This window comes from Mycteria americana, chromosome 1 (assembly GCF_035582795.1).
Source record: "Mycteria americana isolate JAX WOST 10 ecotype Jacksonville Zoo and Gardens chromosome 1, USCA_MyAme_1.0, whole genome shotgun sequence".
Lineage (NCBI taxonomy): Eukaryota > Metazoa > Chordata > Aves > Ciconiiformes > Ciconiidae > Mycteria > Mycteria americana.
This window is the reverse complement of record NC_134365.1, coordinates 71,695,451-71,718,548: the sequence shown is the minus strand read 5'-3', so window position 1 is coordinate 71,718,548 and position 23,098 is coordinate 71,695,451. Positions and strand designations below refer to the sequence as shown.

Sequence of the window (23,098 nt, the reverse complement as noted above, 5' to 3'; positions counted from 1 at the left end):
TACTGTAGGTCCTCACAGAAGGGGAAGGATCTGTAAATTGTCTAGAACAGAGGAAAGGTCTCTACAGTCTAGCTGGTTGGGACCTGATAGTCACCATCACTTGCTTACCCTTGCTTTTAGGGAGTGCAAGGACTGCAACCTTTCTTGATGCTTCTTTCTTTCTAAGTCTTACCACCTCTTAATGTAAGTTCCGGCTTTCTGGGATTTTAATAAAAATGGTCAATGAGTAATTTTACTTATGGTGTCTTTGCATATTAAGAACACTCTTATCCTTGGTTGCCCTATTAAAGAAGGACTGACCAGATGGACAATTCTCTGTCTTTCTCTCCTGGGCAGGTTACATCTAATTAAAAGCAGTTCCCTCCTTCTACTCCTACTGCACACTATACATATCATCCAGATGTCAGCACTGGTAATTTCAGCAAAAGCTCACCAAGATTTGGATGAAACTTGCTGTTGTTGTTTTGTGGTTTTTCCCCCACAGGGGAGGCAGGGAGCCAAAGTTCCAACTGAGCAAAATAAAATTAAAAGTAGATCAGTTTTTTCTGTCTCGGTAGCATGTGCTATGGTATATAATGTATGTTCCCTGCTCCACAAAGGAAATGAAAGAATGAACTTATACAACTGATGAAATAAAGATATCAAAGTATTACTTGCCCCAGCTGATATGTACACTTCACATATAATTACTATTTAATATCTTTGTTTCCTACAAACCAGAAGAAAGCTTACCATCTCTCCCAATTCCCTCTTCTTGTAAATAAGCTGATGCAGAATATTCTAGATTTGCAGTTTCTACTTACTTTACTTTCTTCTCGAATTTATTCTCTTCTTTGCAAAGTAATGTGGTCTACAAAATGAAGCTATTTAAAATCCTAAATGAATAAGTGTTATAAAAATAATAAATTAGTATACAAGACTGACTTGCACAAAACATATGTTATACTCCGAAATATATTTAGACAGGAGCACATAATTGCCTGTTCCTTTTCTAATGGCCTGAAGCACAGCGCTAAATCTGAACTTTTCCCAAAGTCTGTGCAGCGACGGAGCGCCGCCCCCTCCCTGGTTCCCGACCGAGTTCAGGCCCCCATCGCTTTTCACGTGCTGTCTGCAGGAGTGACAACCAGCTGCAGCAGCCTCGATAAATCTCAACTGCCCCCGGACCACGGGAACTAAATAGCAGCAAACGGCCGTCAGCGATGGGAAAGATGGAAGAGAGGGCAGGGGGAGGGCCGGTCGGGACGAAGGGCAGCAAGCCTAGGAGGCCACACTGTGAGCGCTTCCAGTGCCCCGTGGATGGGGGTGTAAGTCCTGCCACGCCAGCCTCCGACCTGAGCTGAAAACATATGTTAGTCCCTGTATCCCCCGTGTTCGGCTCTCTCACGGGCTCAGTACTGGAATAAGCCCAGTGACGCTTCTGGCCCTGCCCAGCCTTCCCCCACCCACAGCGGGGACCCATGAGCCCTTCAGCTCAGCCCATGGCCCTCAGCACCTCCCTGAGCTATGTCGCAGGGGTGCTGGTCTCCAGCCCTGCCTCTGCCTCCGGGATGGACCTCGGACCTGCGCTGTTGGTAGCTGTCTCCTGGATGGGCCTCTTGGACATGCCTTGTCCTGTGTCTCCAGCCCAGTCCCCTGCTGCTCCTGATGGGACCCCTGGCCCAGGCTCATTCCCTTGCATCGCCTAGGGCTGTCCACAGACCAATACGTGGCTGGTAGCAGCAGCTTCTGTAGGAGGAGTGAGAGACGTGGCTCTGTGTCACGTTGGGGGTCCACAACCACAGGCAATATGAACACAACTCACTTGAGTCACAGAGAAGTTAACAAAGACAACCAGTCACTCTGTCACACTGAACCTTCTGCTTATTCCTTGAAAAAAACCCACCCCCAAACCAGAATCATCTTTATTTGAATGTGTTTACAGATTCTGTTACCTTTACATTTTTTCTTTTTTTTCCCCCAAAAAATTACAGGTTTCAACAGAAAAAAATGTTTAAATTACTTTCCCATCCAGCTTCTTCCAAAACACTGGTTGGCTTGGAGTTGCACAGTATTTCACATTAGTGTGTTTGTAATGTTCATGGAAAAGGGAAGCGGCTATCTTCGACTTGTCAGGAAGCCAAACCTCTCCCTCTGCAAATGGAGCCTGTTCCCTCTGCAGCAAAGTAACCAGCAGCAGCGCATGCGCACATCAAAACGAACGGGGGCCGTCAAGAGAAATATAAACAATTCCTCCTAGCAAGTGCATTAATCAACACGTAGCTCCCATGGAAACAGTGAGGCTGTTCTCAGAGGTACTCACGTTAAACAGTTAGGTGGCAAAGTTGGACCTTCATTAATTTTAAGGGACTACACAGAGTCCTTCACCTAGAAACTAAAGCATCTCCAAAAAATAGCTTCTCTCTTTGCCCTAAATGTCCAAAAGACAACCAACACAGAAAAGTGTACTTTGCAAGTGAGGTGAATCTTTCTGTTACGAAAGTATGGAAATACACTCTAATATTTATATGGCTAAACAGGAGCAAGATCCCGTGTGCAGTTGCTGGGAGGGCATGGCGGAGGGTCAACCTGGCAATCACCTGGTGGGAGCTGACTTCCTGTAATGGGCTCTGTATTTCTGAAAGCTCAGCAGCAGAATTTTCCTCTAAATAAGCAAAGAGGCACTGGAGTTTTCCTTCAAGAAACTGGCAGTGAAATCAGAAGGAAAACCCGTGGCAAAAAAGGCCACTTTCCAGGAAAACAAACGTGTGAAAATATAGTCACAGCCCAGCCTTACTTTCTGTGTTGAGACCTAAACCAGAAAAAGGCTGAGAGCCTTGGATTAACTACTTCCTGGGAAATTAAGGCCTATTTTTAGTACTGAGCACTGCATATAGGATTTTGCTTTGTGTATGTTGTTTCTCTGATAGTTGTTTTTTCCCTATTCAGCTTTCCTATCTGTCCAAAGTGTTTTGTAGAGCACTAGTGATTCAGGTGGCATAACCAGATAAATAACTGAGTTATTATCTTTATGAAGCACAGATCTCTTTGTAATAAATGTACCTTGTAGCTTGATTTACAGCAAAATCCTCCTCCTCTTACTTCCCTGATGAGACCTACTTAAGTCAGTGAGACTAGTCATGATGATAAGATAATTAAGTTTTTAGTACAACTCTGGTTAGTGAGCAGAATGCAGTTCTGAAATAATGAATCTACTAGCTCCAGTCTGATATTCAAAAGGTGTTGATGATTTTGGTATTATTCTTAACGTGCTCTGAGAAAAGTACTTTTTACATTAAAGCTGTAAACCTCGTATAGGACACAATTCAAATCACCTTTTAAATTAAAGAATTGCTTTTAGAATGGCAAAGTTGAAGTTCAGCCAGCATAGCAGTGACACCTGCAAACTGACAGTCAAACCCCCCTACATTAAAATGGAAAGATTTGCATAAATGTGTTTTAAAATGACAGGAGACAGGAATGAGAGCTTCTAAGCAAGTTAGACTAAAATTTTAAGAGTGAAATGCCTAAAAATAGGCCCCTGAATGCATAGTTAGGCACGTATATAGAGGCTGCTTGATTTTCAGTTGTTCTGATCACCCAGAGCTCCCATTAACTTCAGGAGCAACTGTGGATACTCAGCTGTTCTAGAAATCAAGCCACCTTTATTCAAGGGTCTAAATATGGATGTCTGTGCCCAAGTTTGGGGGAAAAATACAAAAAAAAAAAAAAAAAGGTTTTTTTGCTACAGAGACATTTTATAAAAGAAAGTAATGGCCAAGTTTCATTTTCTCAGGTTACAATGCTTGAAACTGAATCAACATAACAATTAATAGTGCAACACATCTGTGGCTGAAGATTTTGTCTGAGGTAAATGGAAAGCTATTCCAAGATCTGTAGCTCTTAATTAGCAATCTGAAACATTCCACAGATATTTCATATTCTGTGACTGCAAAGTGTTACCAGGCCACCTAAATCTTTTTCATAGTATTTCAGTGTTGCCATTAATAAGCTTTTCAGGCTGGTCTGAGGAAGACTTGGCAAGATTAACTTTGCAAATCTGTAAGTATTAACTATTTAACTATTTCAGAATTACCATTTTTTCTGCTTTTGGATCAAGTACAACCAGCAGACTTGAGCATATTTTTAAATACTATAAAATACAAAAAAGGGAGAATTAGGCCTTTAATTCTGTCATATGCACTTGGTTGTCAGAAGGCTTCCGAATGCTGTTTGCTTAAAGACCTCTTTTGTAAAAGTAACCCTGAGATGATTTTGTGTCTAAGCCATTGCCAGGTCATGCTGAAGTGCATAAGAGCCAGTCACATGATAGAAAATCTGCAAGAAAAAAGAAAATTTATGAGGGAATTATATATGACTATAAATCTGAAAGTGTCAAGGAAATAACAAATTTAAGGCATGCCAAATGAAGATGATGGATATTTGTGTGTGTGTGTGTGTGTGTGTGTGCATAATATATGATGTACATATTTACCTTTACATACTTGTTTATAGGACCTGAACTAAGGGCTCTTGCTGCTTTGCTTGGAGAAAAAGAAAAAAGCAAAGACTCTTGTTGTTTTTAACTAAGCTTTCAAAAACAGCCAGGTAGAAGACAATGCTTTACTCTCACTGTAGTCTGATTTTGACAATTTCAGTATAATTTTGTAATATTCAAAGTATCCAAAATTGCTTATGCTTTTATATGGCTCATTTCAAACTATTCTTTTAACTGTACTGCCTTGGGAGTGGGGGAGTGTTCTCCCCATTTTCTAGGTTTGTTTGTTTGTTTTTAAATACTTCTTTATTTTATTGAATATAATGATTGGGACATTTTATCTTACATGTTTTTAGATGGCACAGTATAGCAGAGCTTTGGTCATGACTGGGGCATTTGTGCAATCCCTGGCAGATAAAAGGATGTCACCCTTAAGAAATCAGAACAAATCATGTGACACAATCACTGGCTGTGTTGTAAGACTCAGCAGCAATGGCAGGGGCAACAAGAAAGCTCATGCTGCTTTGTCATAACCAGGGACATGACTTTAGGTCAAGAGTGAGGCAGAGGCAGTCTGGCAATGAAGCAAGCCAATACTATTCTCATTGCAGGAGTAAGCCAGGGGTGTTCAACAGTCATGAATATTCACCTGACATCTCTCAGCTGTTATATATATAACAGCTATATTTCCATATTTCTTAATACATGTCAGTATTTCAGTTGCTAGGAAAGATGGGGAAAGGGAACCGACTGACGCCTTTTTCCTCCTCCAAATCCCCTACATCTCATGTTCTCCCACCAGCAGCAACAGCACAAGGACTCTCAAACTTTTTTCTTGGTAAAAGCTAATATCACCTCATCTCCTGGGTTTAACGAACACGGGAGTGAAGTTCAGCAGCCCTAATGGTTTAGTAGTTCCTATGACACTACACTGCTCTCAACTATGCTGCATCCTTCACGGTTGATACCCTGTGCCAGTTAGGTAGGTCATGGGTACATAGGTCAGAACCCTTCTTCCCACTGGGAACTACACATTGCCACTGCACCTCATGCACTATTTGTCTGCCAGGAAACACAGCGACCAGCCTGCACAAAATAAAAGCAATTAGAAAAATGAGGCTTTGTAGGAAGCAATTGCTTTTCTTCCCCAGGAAATAATCAATATGTAAAAGCTTCTCTATCAGCAGTACCATATGTAGGATGAAACGTGACTTTCTCCACAGCATGGAAATATATTGTGAACAGTTGCGGCAAGTGACACAAAGGGTCTGTGAGATATTTTGAGGGTCAGCTGAACTGGCAACAGCTAGGAGTGCAGGGGAGTGCACCACTATGCATTTGCAAAAGATTCTGTATATGTACAAAATGAGCCTCTTTGCTCACTGCATTGCAAACCTGGCCCAGGCAATTGCCAGCTGCTGGAATATCAGAGTCCCAGATGTCTGTAATGACAGGCCAAATTTAAAGAAATACTGGGCTGGAAGTGAACCTGTCATTAATAATGAATTAGATGTATGTTCTATTATCTTTTAAACAGCACCAAAAAGCATATTCTGCAAAAACAGTAAGCCAGCACATTTAGAAAGATTACTTTTTCTTTCCACCAAGCTGAAAACCGTTAACAACTAACCTGTTTCTCAATGTCATCCAGCAAACTACTGGCACCGAGGCGAAAGAGCTCTGGTGTTAGCCATTCCGCTCCCAGTTCCTCCTTCACCAGCATAAGCCAAGTAATAGCTTCTTTTGCCGTCCGAATGCCCCCAGCAGGTTTAAATCCAACCTTTATATAGAAAAAAGAAGTGCTACACATTTTCATTCATCAGCAACCCTAGAAGAGCAATCAGCGTTTGTACACCTGCAGTCTCAAAGTGCCTGTGGTGTATGTAACAACTCTACTCGGTAAGTATCTGACTGCAAACAGTATAAGCTCTGGACTAGTGCTGAGAGCTATCAAGCCTCAGCCATCACTGCGAAAGATAACATTTTCATCCCGAGGGACAGCAACTGAGGGAGTAATACTTTTGACCCCAGTGCACTTTCTCAGGAGCTGGGTTTGAGGTCTAATGGGAATACTTTGCCCATAGCACGTATTAGGCCAAGGGATTTAGGCAGGACCTGGGATACCTGCATATCACCTACTGCCCACGTCGCAATCTAATTCCAAATATATAACAACAAATACACATGCAATAACATAACACTAAAGGTGCTGAAATAAAGCACGTGAGGCAGCTGACTCGTGGAGAGCAGCGAAAGATGGTTGTATTTTATAAAAAGCCTGTGCACCACAGTTATACATGATTGGGCTGTACATTCAAACCTATGAGAAGTTTAATTTTCACTAAAATTTTCCAAACAGGAATTAAATTAGGTCTGTCTTTACCAAAAATTGAAAGTTTTGTGCTTCACAGGAACTGCAAAACTTCTCTCCCAACACATGCTGGATATGCTTTCAGTCACTTGATGTGAGGTTCATGTCATATTTGGTCAGGTGAACTGCCGTGTATGTAGAGGCACACACACCAAGAAAAACCTATCTTTGAGGTAAAGCATGTCTTCAATCCCATGATCAACCCGCTGTGCAGGGCCAGCACTGAGGTGACTTGGCATGCACCCCTAATGCCAGTCGTTTGGTTACGTGCCATTTAAATGCATCTCATTCTGAGAAAGAGCTTGTGACATGCAGCTATCAAATACCTCACCAAAAATTCTTTTACCTGCATTAGCCAAAATGTTGGCCTGCAGCAGCTTACTAAACTCTTGAAAAACAAGGAGAATTAGGAAAAAGTGTTTCTGCATCAAAAATATTTAAATCTGAACAATCTGTACAGTAGCACACAATTCTTTCTACATTTCCCTCTGCCATAAACCTTTACCTTGGGTACTCCTTCCCATCAGCCTCCTTCTGCAAGAATTATCGTTCTGATTTCTGTATACACTTTCCTGAAATCTCACTGCATTGAGGATTTCTTTGTACCTTATGGATGTAATAGTGGAATCAAAAAGTATCTGTTTTTAATTGTGTTTGGTAATTTTTTTTTAATAGTGATTTCAGGACAAACAAACACAGAATAAATCCTTCTCTCACACTGAAGCATTGTGATAACAGCATATTTCCAATAAGATTATAAAGAACAATAACTCAAAAAGCTTGATAAATCCAAAACACGAAGACTGTGTTTTTGTGGATGGATGGATGGATGGATGCATGACTGTATGCATACATCTGTTAACATTAGATTTCCAAAAGGAATTTAAACCACAGCAACTGGAAAAGCATCTTCTAGACAATAAATTAAAATAGTGGGAATGTGTTTTCTCTCAGGAAGGGAAATTCTAATGAAATTCAAATTTAGATTTCTTCCTAGAAATATTACAGCTCTTCGAGATAATCTGTGGCAAAAACAAGTAAAATGGAGTTAATAAGAAAATTAAAAACACCATGCAGAATTCCTTCTCTTTTTAGCAAATTCTGAAAGCTCTTTTCTTTGCAAAAAAGCTGACAAAGACAAGCCTGTCCTCTCCTCCATTTACCAGCTTTCCAAACAGCACATCTGACTGCCATAAAAACGCAAAAAGGAAGGGGGGTTGGAATTTAATTCAAGAGCAGTACAAAGTCCAGCTACCACTTTCCTGCTGTTTCACAGCATTTCATTATTTTGCTTAATAAGTTCATCTCCTCAAGAATTTTCTCTTCACCTTGCATTATTAAATGTAATAAGTTTTTCTGGATTGGGGGTTTTCCCAACAGAAAAACCAATTTATGTATGTCCTTCAATAATGACAGGAAAAGATTATTTCCCATTATATTGCACACTTTTCATATCACCACCACAGCTTATCATTCAATAAATGTTACTCTGCAACTTGTTCCTTTCCTCAACGAAGTTTAATTTCCGTATTAACCTGTTTTTCCCAGCCAACGCCTTGCTAGAAAGCATCCCTACAGCAGCAAAATTAGTTTGTTAAAGAAACCATTTAGAAATCTCTTGTCACTGATAATATTGTCTTCAGTTAATAAAAGCACATAAAGTCAGTTTACATCTAATTCACTGACACACACATGCACACAGACATAAGCACTCATTCTTAAAAACACATTTTATACCATGAATGCATCTTTTTAAAGCAAAAGCTGAATTCAACATTTATATCCAATTATAGGTACAAAGCTGTGTTAATGCATCAGAGCCCAGCCTCTGGCACACAGCTTGTGTCAGCAGCGCTGGTGCCAAGGTGAGTCACCCGGCCCCAGGGATCTGCCTCAGGTTGGCAGCAGTGACGATGCTCCCACAGAAGCAAGACTACCGGAGCTGCTCGAGTTGTTGCATGGCAAAGAGAGATGCAGGCTGGTGAAGGGAGCAGTGAGGACAGCCCAGGGATCCACACTGCCCTCATCTAGATGACTACAGAGAGCAGACGGACACACGTCTAACCTGCTGTCACGTGCTCCTCCTCAAGCTCCAACAGCCCCTGAAGCCATCTCAGCCCCTATCCCACTGCTCATCCCATGTCCTAACATCGTACCTTGAAAGACCACCTGCAGAAGGGACAGAAGGATGAGCTGGAGAGGACAGAAGGGTGACCCAGAAATGGGGAAAGGGCCTTAGCTAGAGATATGGTTTCCTTCCCTGAGGCTGCAGGTGAGGACAAAGCCCACTGCTGAACACCAGCACCAGATCTAACTGGCAGCCCCCACTTGCCTGTGGATAAGGGAGGTGAGAGGTGGCTTAAGCCTTCCTGGATAACCTCCTCCTTTCTCACCGCTTCAGCGCAAGGCTGGATGCACAGATAGTTCATCACCGGCTCTGCCGTACACTCCCCTCTGCTCCCTGCCTCCACTGACCTCACTTGACAGGGACCTGATGGATAAATGTTGTGTACCAGGACATAATGTTCTTCCAGCCCCTGTCCCTCCCTCCCTCCATCCCAGACAACAGGATCCAACTGGTTCTGCCTTCTTGTCCCCTTGGAAAGCCCCTCTAGCAAGGGAGGAAAGAGCAGAATTTATCCCTTGGGTTGCCAGAACAAAGTCAGAAAATACAGTTGTGTACAGTGGACAGACTCTCGGTGGCTATAAATTTGTATAGCTCCACTGAGGTTTATGGCAGTATGCCAATCACTGTCCGCTTGAGATTTGCCCTGTTATTAATGGACTTGACTGTTTAAATACCTTAAATGGTAAAACAAAACTCAAACCTAAACGCAGCAGGGGATGCATCAAGATTGCATGAGCTTTCAGGGAATGAAGTGACAGTTATGCAAGGGAGGAAAGCCAAAAAGTGCCACCTTTTTTTTTTTAAGTATACAAATATTAGCAAATCAAAAGAGGAATACAAGAGCAAAGTCCCATTACCTATCGCTCATATAGCCACAGAAGCGAATGTATGTGGATTTATATGTTCTGCTTTTTGAAACTATTACAGGCTTATTTCCTTCTGAGTGAGGCTGTTTTGTTAATTTGGTAGTGAGAATTACCTTGTTGCCAGTTTGCCAGTAGAATTCTCTAATGGCTCGCATCATGACTACTCCGACTGGAAAGGTCGCATTTTCCACCTCCTTTCCTGTAGATGTCTTTATAAAATCAGAACCTGAAAGGAAGTAAAAAGCTTTATGGTAGTTTTAGAACAAGAGCCACTCTGCACATACATAGTTCACACCCTCCAAAGATGTTCTCATCCTTCACAGCAATTATGAAGCATTCCTTTACACATACATCCCCACGGTGTCGATGCTAACCTTGCTCTGGTTGAGGCTAGAGCAGGAGGATGATACCCATCCAGTTTCAGAGCAAGTCAGACATCCCAGCACCTAAATTAACATCCCAGCTCTTAATTCTTTGCTCTAGCTATCAAACCAAGAATCTCTTCAGGACAGTCCCATATAATATATGTTCCTGTACAGACACTCAATATATGTGTATATATACATTAACAGGAAAGCGTCTGACTAACCACAACAATGAAAATTATTTCCTCTGAACAAATTTTGCATATAAATCAACATTTTAGTATTTCCACAAGAAACGTTCTGAATAGAAACAATTTTCATCAGTTTTTTAAATTTAACTTTGCATCTATTTAGTCTCACATTTGAGAGCCTAGTATTGTATCTCCCACAGCTGTTTAAAGTGAAAGGAAAGAAATCCCCCATGTATTTACAAAACCAGCTGTGTAATACTGTAAACAGAGGGAAAACTCCCTTCTTATATATTTTACAATTGTAACATCGAAAATTACTATACTTAAAGCCATGGTCTGATATAGTGCAGTAACAAAGTCAAAACACCTGTGTTATTTAAAGAAGGAGAGTTAGCCTTGGCTTATTTTTTTCTGGTTTCTCACTTGTGAACAATATTCTCTACTTCCTGTCCTGAATACTTGTGTAGGGTTCTTGTGCATTCTTGCTGTTCTGGGTTGGCTTAAAATGAATCCTGCAGCACAATATAACAAAAAGCTAAGAAACTAACAAAAAAAAATGCCTTGCACTGTATGACCCTGCATTGACACAATACAATGACAAAACTTCATTAATTGCATTAGGGTGCACTTCATCCCTGGGAACCTACTTCTTAGAAAAGGTGTACTGTGGGATCATTAATTATCAAAAGTAATCGGGAGAAGAAGAGGGATAATTCAAACATTGTGTAGTAGTGCATCATCCACTTAAGTCAATTGGAACTGCATCTGCTTCCACTTCAAATTTGGCTTAGGGTCCATTTTGTCTCTTATTTGAATGATGATGCCTCTACAACATCCCCTAGAGTAAGCAAGGAAAGTTTCACTACTGGCTCAAACTAAAGAGTTGCCGAGACTACATTTTGACGGTGTGCTGCGGCACACTCCAGAGACCTGTCTTCCCGATGACACAGCTGACTGGCACACAGCTAGGTCTCAGCCTGATGGGAAGTTAAGACAAAGCCAGGCATATTTCTGCATCCTGTGATTTAAACATAATCGAACGGTATCATTAACATTGTGTCTTGTAAGACCGTGGTTTTTTCTGTAGGCTTCCTCTCTAGGCACTAACTCAGCCCGTTGGTGATTAAATTGCACCCTCCTATGACAATTCCCATTCTAAAGAGAAACAGTTATTTGCGAAAAAAGTTCTAACTCCAGAGAAAGTGCAATGCGCAAAAGAGGCAATTAATAGTTGATTGAGCTTTGCAAGGAACGGAGCACATAGGACAGACAATTGAGTTACGTATTTCAGAGCTACTGCCTTCCAGAGAGACACTATGGACATCTGATAGTCACATTAAAACAAGTAACAGTGGAAGTGAAACTTCAACATCGCCAAATTATATTTTTAATTTCCCTTTCGAAATGTAGCACTTAAAGTCCTTCAGTGCAATACTTTTCATTTTTTCTAGTATAAGGTAAGTCAAAGCTTTTATAAGTCTTATAATTACAAGTCTCTATGGTACAGTTTCATTAAAAACTTTCATTAAACAACAGCTGCCCTTGTATATGGTCTTCTAATCAATTTGGTCAAACAGAATGACTTCTAATCAGCTGTTGATAAAAATAGAAGATGAAATTTTAATTCTAATAGATTAACCACAAACTCAAGATAGTCTTCAAAATCCATCTAGCTCTATTCTCCAGTGGATTTAACGACTATTCAGCAACTCATTACTAAATAGAACAAGATGAACATTTTCCAGTTCATTAAAGAAATGTACTATGTATTTTTGCATTGTCCTCATGATTCGTTACAGGGAGTCTTAATTACAAGATAATGGATAATGGTTATTAAATGCAGACTCCAGTAATGAAGCTCTATTCATTTGCGAGCCTCAGAGACTGCAAAGAGGGGAAAATAAAATTACTAGCTTCAAAAGATTAACGGATCAAATTATTATTCAATTTTGAAAATCTCATTCAGACTTCATAGAAACAAGAAGAGATTAAAAACTAGTATTAGTACAAAAGTAGTGCATTTATATATTTATTTTTAAATAATATCTTAAGGCTATTACCAGAATAATCAGCTTTAGATGTGATTATTAGAAAAACATACAGCCAATTTAGTAGCATCCTCTAACAATGAAAACAATACATTTTTATTTCCTGAACAAATTCTATTTATGACACAAGAGCTTGCTAGCAGGATTGCATGCAGACAGAAGATGCATGCTAGCAGAGTGCGCCACAATGGAAGGTGCTATTAACATTTAGATTTCAGGAACGAAAAGGGGGATTTAAAAATCAACCACTGCCGTAAAGAGCACCTCATTAAGTAGACTTTATGCCAACCTTGTAATAATAAGGGAGTTTCACCAAGTCTGTTTCTTATTCAAGTTTTCAAAAACAAGTCTAAGGAATGAAGTTCAACAGGAGTTTCATCTGGAAATTTAGGTGATGATTTAGAAACTGAGTTTTATCGCCCATCTTCTCATCTTCCTATGAATGTATACACTTAAAAAATCAAGGCTAATGTTAAAATACACACTGGATGGCTTTTCCCTTCCTTTGAGTAGGTTACATGATTCAATGAAATATTAAATCAAAGACTTAAAAAAATGAGTTCTTCAGGGTAGATTTCTAGGCCCAGTGAGCCTGGAAAAGGCCATACTTTCTACTCTTTTCCAATGTGTAACCACAACAGTACATTGCCTTTCAAGGCAGCGAGTCATGTAAGACTCATTGAATCAGTAAAGAGTGGAGACATCAAAGCCTTTTTGAAACACAGCAACATTACACGCCTGTTTCAGGTGGGCTTGCTGCCAACCTAGTAACCCACCTGCGTGTGATACATTACAGCACCACAGCCTGGCAAGCACAAACTGCTTCGGCTTACTTAAACCAGAGATGGAAATCTGAATAAACCTTAAGAAATGTGAACAGTGCTGCAGCCTGTGTTTGAGAGGCTCCCTCTGGTCGAGAGCAACGGAGCTCCCAGTGCCGTTTGGAGCCAGACCACTTGGGTTGCAGTCACACATCTGGTGAAATCAGGTAGAGATTTTAAGACATTAAATCCCCTCTTTCCTTGTGCTATCACCCCCCATACACACACGACCCTCAGCCACTGCACTCCACCAAAGACCACTCAAAATAAGCCAGCTGAATGTGCATGCACTAAAAAGAAAATCAGTGTCTTCATAGCATGTTGCCCGAGTCCATACCTAGAAGTCAAGATGAAGTCCATTATGTTACTTCTATTCTAGATACTCACACATCATGGTAGCACCTGAGCGGAGAGGTGTAGGGCTGAGGTATACAGAAGCTCAGTGACTTGCCCAAGGTCTCTCAGCAAGCATTTGGAAGGGCAGGGATTGAATGCTCTGGTCTCCCGAAGGCCAGAAGAGCTGGCGTGACTGGCCTGCCCTACTGCTATCCCCTACGTCATCTCAAAATGCTACAAAGCTTCCCAGTCCACATAACATTGAAGCAGAGCATGAGAACTGGAGAATCTTACTTAGATGACAGCATCCAGGAAACACAGTCTGGTTCCATAATTAAGCAATAAGGAATAATAAGCAGTATAGCAATCGTGGAGTAATCACAACCTTTTGGTTGTGAAGTGCTTCAAATGCCCTTGGGGAATGATTATCTCCTGATAACTACAGACTCTGTGTTGTTGCCTTACTCTTAATAAAGAACAAAGATGCATCTGGCAGTTTTAAACAATAGTTTAGAGAGACAGGCTTGCAGAGGGACAATTACGCCATGCTACTTTGTGAGTACTTGCAATGAGCACAAATATATCTTGGTTGCTGCAACTCAGATATAACAATATGCGGCAACATAGGGTGAACACATACCCTTCCAAGACTTCTAGGACTGGTGGCAAAAAGAGGCATGCTGCTGAGGGGACCTGCAAAAGCCCCTGCTGTTTGTGCTGACAAGGTAGCGATGATAAAATAGTACATTATCAAATGTGCATAAAGTCCCATTAGCAAATCATCTTTCTATTTTATGAGTACCTAAAATAAGGGTCTTAAGATTCACACACAATTAGCCTGACTAGGGGCAACCAGGTTATCAACCCTCTGAAAATAAGAGGCAGGGCAAGATATAAAAGGCTAATGTAGTAGCTAATTCTTGTCAGTTGAGTCATCGTAATTCTCCACTTAGATGTCCTTATCCTACTTCAGTGGCAACATAAAATACATTCCCTGCTAGCTTAACTTTGCCATTGAGGAGGAGAAGAGAATACGAAGCTGTGACAACTCACTTTAGCAGTACCTCACCAAGTAGCTTTAACTCCATCACGCGTGGCTACACTGCCAGACCACTTGGTTAGGTGCCTATGTTTTTTTTCCCATGCCTGTGTCTAAGCTACCATTTTGAAAAATGCTAGCTTATAACTTGGTCTTTTGTGAACTGCCTATTTTTTGCAATTCTTTTTGGAAAAGTGCCTGCACGGAGAGGGGGGGGGGGAAATCACATGATAGGGCTCCATGTTTAATGTCTGTTTACAGATAAGACAACCTTTCTAATGACCCATCCTATCATCTCAGCTTGGTTTTCAAGACTTGGAATGGATGCTTCCTCTCTTGTACACCACCTCCGGTAACAGGCGTTCTGCAGGCCAAACTGTGCCCTTAGGAGCACTTACGCATGCACACGAAGGGACAAATTATTAAGTCCATACTTATGCAAAATTCCCTGTAGATGATGTCTGAAAGAACTCAGCATTGCTGAATTATGCATAGCTCGCTAATGCACTATTATAGCGTATACCACAGGTCTCCATAGAATACTCTTACTTAATTAGTATTAGTTTCTTGTGTGTTCATTTAAAATGTGTTTCTTTAGAAGGTTCAACAGAAAGATCCATACCACCTTCTGTTACTTGGCTATATAGCATAGGCTCTTGCTATTTTTAGAGCATTCCCTCCAATCCAATCCCTATTTGGTGTGGTGAAAGAGAAGATAAATAACTGACATGTGCTCCAAGCTCAAAGGCCACAGCTGGAATCCCTGTCAATGGTGGCTCTTGGTTTTAGGCTTCAAACCACACTAAAGCACAGGAGAAAACATGCTCCCAGTCCCCTCCTGTATTGCCAGGCAGAAGCAGTGTTGGGAGATGCCAAGGTGCAGGAGCAGTTCGGGCAATCACGTACTGCTGGAACAGCCATTCCTCTTCCTCTCCAAAGAGGAAGCAGCAGGATATCCTCCCAAGAGTGACTACTGGGACCACAAGGAAGCTTAAGGAATTGTTATCTGCTTGTTAAATTTCACGTTTCTTTACCAAGATCTATTTTTCTTCTTTAAACCTGTGTACCATGTATTACACTCAAGGGCTGTACAGTGTATGACCTATATTAACCTTATTTCATTTTGCAGATGGCATTACTAGAACTGGTTAAGCAGTTTGCCTAATGACACATGACGAGCCAAAGGTACAAAGAAGAAATAAATCAATACATCCCAACACCTAATCCTAACCTTACTATAATCACTGAGAAAAAATACACCCTTCCTCTCAGCTCATCCACTTGCAATACTGTTTTCCTTTACAGACTATTCTGTGGGCTATTTTTTGCCACACCCCTTCTGATTTTGAGCAAGACACAAAATATAAGAGACATCAGTGCAAATCGCCTCTCTACCCTAGCACAGGCTCAGCTTGAGAGCACACTCCAGCACACCCAGGGCAGGAGGCAGTGCTGGTGGCACAGCTCTGGCCCCAGATACCCGAACCTGTGGCCTCCTCCGGCCCGATACCCATGACAAAACAGAAGCAGGAAGCTGTGGTGCATTTTATCCAGTGGAGACAAGAGTGAAACAGGGTCAAAGGAGTAGCAGAAGTGGTACGTGGAGATAGAATCGTGTCGGTTACCATTAGCTTTAAGATGTGGCTGTTCCATCAGCTACCAAAATACCTGAAGAGTAAGGGGGAAAGAGAGTAGAACCACAAACAACTGAAAAAAGCATGGATAATATGCTAGTGGTGAGACTAGCCGCAGCACCTGCATAAAATCTAGTGGAATTGCTCTGCAGCATGCATGGCTGAATCCTGCAGATTGCCCTAAAGTCCAAAAGTCATCATTTGCATAAAAAAGCTAAAGGTTATCAAATAACACATTGTCTCTGTACAAGGATATGGATGTGGCCAGGGGCTAAGAGGGGGATGGTGACTTTCCCTGCTTTGGCAGAGTGTTAGTGTCCCACATACAGCAGCTACAGGCATGCTGGGTGTTTGAAAAGGAACCATGACATTCATTCTCATTGCTTTACCAGTAACACACAGGTTGCTGCTAAAACAGGTTGTTGCTCCTTTATGGAGCAACATAAAGGTTGGCCTCTCCTTTCAGATTAGATGCAGGCACTCAGGTTCTCAGTGCTGAGCCATGTGCTCCTGCTGGGCTGGGTGAAAAAGCAAAATGCTGTGGGAGAAACTAGAATTGCTTTGAAAATCCCACCCATTAAGCTTCCTTTACAAACACTGAATTACATTGCATCATTTACTTGTTCACACTTAAACTAATCTAAACAATGATAAGCCATCCTAAACTGCGATATAATTAAAACAGCACTGATCTAGGTCAGGCTTTTTCCCTCTTGGCATTCTTGGGTTTGGATCAATACATCTCAGTCTCTCAAAATGTTGTCCAGTACATGACATATTACAGACTGAGGCTAAAACCCTGATATATCTACCCGTAATAGCACTGCAATTTGGAAGAAAATAATAAATATGCATGACTGCTTAGAATCACAGCACTACATGGCATATTGCATACCATGTTTCAGCAACCACATTTAGCTTTGTGCTTTTTAATGTTGATAGCAACTTTGAAACAAATACGTTAACATTAAAACCCAGGTATGCTTATGTATTGTCTATTAGCTTGTAACAAAATTACTCAAAATGAAGTAATAGCTGTTTAAAATCCATTTGGAAATACTCCACACTGAACAAAGGAAGTAAAGAATCAGTCTACTTTATCAAGAAGGTGCTAGGAATTTTAAAGATTTTTTTTAAAAAACATACATAAAACAGCCAAAATCATGACACTTCAATGTCATTTTGAGTGTTTTTCAACATCTCATGATAGAAGCAGTTTAAGATTCTGTTCTGACTCTGACCCAGAGAAAGGCAGGATTGATTTTTGAGATTTAAAAGTCATGTCTTAATGCCACAGTCAGAATCTGTCCAGCATCTAGTCTCTTTGTCATGCAGAGGACAAACAGCCAGCCTCAGCCCTCTTCCACACTGCTCCCTACACATAAAAAGGCAGCTGGCACAGGTGCCAGGCTTCAGCACTGAGGGGACTTCCAGTATCAAAGGCATTTCCCAAGAGCACGTCGTGGCCAATGTCAAGCTTTTGGCTTTGCCTGAGCAAAAAAAATTTAAGGTGCCAGATCTCACCAGACTCATCTGTGATGTGTTTGTTTCCTCCTGGCTTTTACAAATCAGGTAGAATAGGTTACTTAGGGGCTTGCATAGAGGGCTGAATATTCCACTTCCAGTAATCATGCGATTACTAGGAAAATGTTAGGCACTTTTAGTTTAATTTTTATGATACTTGAAAGTCTTCAATGCAATCAACTAACAAACATGTAGATTCTGTCATGGACTTCCTGCGTGCAGGTGTTGGGCATTCTCCCGATCCAATAAATATCCAAAGGGTAACACCCTGGAGGGCCTTACCTACATATAAAGGCAGCATAGTAAAATGGCAAGCTATGGTTGTTTTTAAAAGGTACCGATCTTACTCGCAGCTCCTACTTCCCAGAAGTTTTTGCCCCTCAGAGCATTTCCTTTTTCTTTCCCTACCTTGATAACTTGACATCTGGCAAATCTGCAAAAGCCCACATGCGTAGTCTGCAATGTGGGTGAGAACTTGCAGGTACCGACAGATGTTTTCACCACTGTCAGTACGGTTGTTTTACAGGTTTCTAGCTCTTCAGGTAGCCTGAATACCAAAAAGCCTGCCAGTCCCCTTCAATGAAAAAACAACCAAAATCCCTGACTGTGCAGCCACACTCCAAGGAGCTACCTCTCTGCTGGGGGTCAGGGAAAAACACACTTCTGTTTTTTTAAGAAATCTTTTTTCCCCCCACTGTATTATTAATGATGCTTACATGGCAAAACTAACAATTTTATTTCAAAGGGATGCTTTATGAAGGCGTGTTGCTGATAAATTCAGTCAGACTTTTCTGGCATAACAACCTACTAAGCACTACTTTAAAAAATGAAAGAAATCAAAAAGACCCTTAAGCGCCATCAGAAATAGGCAGCAACTCATAAAAAGGTATTTAATATGCTGGGGCATTGTTTCTGCACCTCCATTTGTCAACAGCCTGGGTACTGATCTGGTCATGGACTGCAATCATGGTGAGCATCTCAAACCAAAAATACCAACAATCTGACTAAACAACTGCCTGGGTTTTGGTTAAAAATAATTGAAACTGATATAGAAATGCACATTTCGTTAGTCCACTGCCAAAATGAAGATGATATTTCAATCTTCAAATCTACATTTTATATACAGGTTTTATATTTTTAAAAACCTACACTAAATATATATTACCATTTTGTACTTTGGCATTCCACTCTTTTTACTGAAATACTGTGAATAAAAGAAATTGAATATCAAACTCTCTTTGTGTTAGATGTATATATATCCTCATAGGTATTTAGTGGCAAGTTATTAAATGTCACTGTTCATTGAGACAGTACATTTTATGTCTGTCTTACAAAAAAAAAGTGTATCTCAAGTTCGTAGCTTTGCATGGCAATATTTCAGAGCCTTACTTTGGTATCAATGGCTTCTTCATCCACACTTACATGTTCAGAAATAGAAGTGGTCAAGCAAAACACTACCTGTGTTTTACCGCGTTGTCACTTGCCAAGCTGCAGGAGTAGTGACGGTGTCACCATCACACCAGGAAGCACGACCACCTGGTCTATACCTTTCCTTCTGTAATCCTAGGCTTCTGACATAAGTAGCAAAAAGTTGCAGGACTGTCTCTCCATTTCAGCTTGGTCCTAAGCACGCTCTGTTTAGGTCATACAGAGCATAACAGTAAGCAAAGCTACCCAAGGCACCCCAAAGAAAAAGATATTAGATGTGAACAGACAGACCCTAACCCAATAAAAGTAAAGCCTTGCAAGATCCACACTTTTAACTATGGCTTCTAACAATGTCTAAATTGGTATTAATATTTTCTGTAGTGACTCCAATTCAGTGTCAGGAGTGGGATCATAAGACATACTACCATGTTTTGTGTTTCATACATAATCTGAAAGAAAACGATGAAATTTTAAACACGATCTGTGTTTTTTTTGTTTTTAACAGCAGTCACTTTTAATGAAGTAAATCTTGATCATGCCATGAGACTAAAAATCAGGAAGTTTAAAAACCTGTCACTTGGCTCTTCTCTCCCCCATCCCGATAGCGATGCATACATTTCAATAAAGCAGCTGTTTTTCACAGATACTGAATCACAGCTGAAGTTATGAGGAATTATGTGTTCAGCATTTCTCTACATCAAATCACATACAAAGGTATCTAATAAGTATTTACATTGGAAAACACTGGTCTGAAGTGGAGTACAGCAGTGTTGCATACCCCTTATCTATCAACTAAGCACAGTATTCACTTTGCTAGACATCTTCTGTAGAGTGCTTTAAGGCCCCCAGACATTAGCCCAAAGCAAAAATGTATTGTCTCCATTTAATTACCTATCTTTTCAAACTTACTGTGATCAAAATGACTGATTTTAACAAAATGGTTACTAGTAACAGGAGACCGCTGTTAACCAGCAAGCTAAGGTGGGTGTATGTGCGTAGAGTTCAGAAGAAAAAGATGCTGCTGCGTGCTGTTTGCTTCTCCAATGTGAATTTATAAAAGGGAGTGAAAGTGCAATATCAAGTGAATTAGCAAGAATTAAAAGGATTAAAATCCCAGGAACCAATGAAGTCAAAGAGAAATGGAAAATGGATTCAGCCCTAAAAAGATAAAATTATTTAACAACTTATTAAAACAGTTCATCATTGTAATTAAAATCCAAGTGCCTAGAAAAAAGTGGCACAAGAAAGGTAATTATTTATGAGGAAACTTTAAAAAGCTATTTATTGTGAATTTGGGGGAGAATCAGCCTGAAAGAGTTGGTAGTAAAAAGAAATTGTTTGTTTATTCATAAAACTTATTTTGGTCTAGCATACCACTAAGAATCCCTAACATCTGCTCAATGGCAGCTGTAAGTAACATTAGGAACACTCAGCCAATTTATATCTTTCCTTTTTATTAAAAAATAAACAGGTCTTTTTAAATTATTCACTAGTAAATTAACATAAAAATCAGTGCTATAGCAACTCACATTTTGTGGAAAGGCGTCTGCAAGCTTTGGATGATCATGATGATCTAAACCTTTCTACATTTCACTGACTACTTTACTCTTTATGTGATGTCCCACCTAATTTAGCAAATGAAAACGTAGAAAACCTACAAGCCGTACCAGAGTCACGGCCGTGAATAATACAGAAGGCATCACTGACACATCAAATGCCATATTAGTTGCCTCCTTCCAACTTGAACGGATTCTGTTCTTACCTTCCCTTTGCTTTGCTTTCTGCCATTTAAAAATTCCACTCAAATAATCTCAGATCCTCTTCTGTTTCTGTCTTTCATGAACCAGACATCAGACAATAACCTCAACTGGCAGAACCCTTCTCTGAATTATTTCTGAGGAACAAAATGCAGTGGTGTTACTAATTAATAATTATTTGTTCTCATCTGCAGCATTTTCATACATAGATTGCAAAGGGCTCTGCATGTTCCTGTGTTTCCCTCCAAAACCGTGTTCTTAAGACAGTAAAAAAGGCACAGGAACCCTTCAAACCTTCTCTTTACCCCTCACTAACGCTTTTTTTTTTACGTAATCTCTTGAACATTTCAGCAGAAAAATAGGTTACTTTCTTCCTAGTTTTCTCTCCTGCCTTCAGTGCTTACTCCCTAATATAAGCAAGTCCCTGCAAATGAACTTGCCAAAAGTTGTTCAAAAGCACCAAGTAGCTCTGTTTATTTTACTAGGATTTTTTTGTTTTACTTCTAAGCAACAAACCAGCGTTTCTGCAGTACACTCTGGAGACAGTTAGTTTAAAGATAAGTGAGCTGTAATTCTAACCCAGGCGCTGGAATCGCTGGAAATGGCATCGTTACAATAGCACAGGGTCCATCCAGCTGAAGTTGTCAGAGGAGCCTGCCTCAAAGCTGCAACCGTGCTGCAACTGGCAACCAAGCTAACTGCTGTGAAGCTAAATTTGCTTACATCCACAGGAGCTGCAAACACAGTACCTGATTACAACATAAATGTAACTAGTATCAACAGCATGTATATGATATCTTGTTATCAGAGCACCTCCTGAAAATGCTACCCCTCCTCTTACTGGGGACTAGAAGTCATGAGAAACATGGCACCCTCTTCCATCACACCCCACCAAGCTGCTTTCTCATCCTGGGGCTCAGGTTCATTTCAAAGCTCCATTTATGCGTAAGGCTTTGTGTTTCCTTTGAGCTCTCTACACATCCATTTTCCAGGACCAGTGGGAAGGAGGCTTTTGAAGATAGACGATTAATAATTTTGTATTGCATAATTTAAGTTTAATGTGCTGCACAGAATATGGAACATCGTCATCTGTTTCCTTTTTGGTCCATTAGAGATGAATTAACAAATCTTCTTGATAAACTCCAAGAGTTCACCTCTGAGATGTTTGGGATAGGCTGGTAAGTTGAACATTGGATTGGCAGTGTAACTGCACAGGTGATGGAAGGAAGACTTTTTGCTTAAGAAAAAGTCCTGGCATCATCAAGGAGGAATCTTTTCTACATCTCAGATTTAGGAAGAACTCAACTTGAGAAATCAGCTGCCGTTGTACACTGCAGGGAAATCACTTTGTAGCACAAATGCTATAAAGGGGAAGAAACATCAAGGGTGCAAATGACAATCAGATGTCAGATCCCTGTTGACTTGCCATGAAGACTTTGGACTTTGCTGTCATCTTTGTCTTTGAAAAAAGTCTCTCAAAAGCAGGACTATTACAGACAGCTCTGGGAAAGCTATTGTCTCTGCTAACTATAAAGTAAGCATAGTCAGAAACTAGAAATTGTCTTATCTGAGAGATGCTGAAATTAAAAACTACCATTTCAGAAAAGGAATTAAAAAAATATAAATCAGGAACATTTCCCAGGGGATGAAATTCCAACGTATAGTATCAAAGAAGGGAATATCTTCCATTCTTTTCAACATCTTCCCAACACGGTTTGCACTTGGGCAACATGAATCAAAGGAGCGCAGAAAGCCTGGGAGACCGGCTCCAAGTAACCCAGGTACCTATCGAGGAAGTTCAAGTCCCTTGTGCAACTCACCAAAATACTGCTAGCAACCACAGAGGCAAGCTGGAAAAAGCCATGAAGCTCTCTTTCCGAACACCACTGAAATGAGCACACTCCTGAAGAATATTGCTATATCCCATGGTCATATTCTGACAGAAATATTTTCCTTTGAGAAAAGCCTGACAAACTCTATTAAGGAGACCTTTTAAATTCCAGTTAAAAACTTGCATTTATAAGGAAGGGGAAATGTTAAACACAAGCACCAATGTTTGCATTTGAATAGGCAGTCCTGTTTAGCTCAGTGAGGAATGTGTTTGTAGCAACCC

At 40.5% G+C, this 23,098-nt stretch overlaps 1 protein-coding gene across 1 annotated transcript in view; it reads right to left on the bottom strand.

Annotated features, from left to right (window-relative positions):
- Positions 1-1,891: 1,891 nt before the first annotated feature.
- Positions 1,892-23,098, bottom strand: part of DERA (deoxyribose-phosphate aldolase) — a 57,618-nt gene continuing 36,411 nt past the window's right edge. Inside the window, exons 7-9 of the mRNA XM_075505546.1 lie at positions 9,956-10,068; positions 6,108-6,257; positions 1,892-4,317 (exon numbers count right to left, since the gene is read on the bottom strand). Coding sequence (XP_075361661.1) covers positions 4,261-4,317; positions 6,108-6,257; positions 9,956-10,068 — 320 coding nt within the window. The 3' untranslated portion in view covers positions 1,892-4,260. The remainder of the gene's footprint in view (positions 4,318-6,107; positions 6,258-9,955; positions 10,069-23,098) is intronic.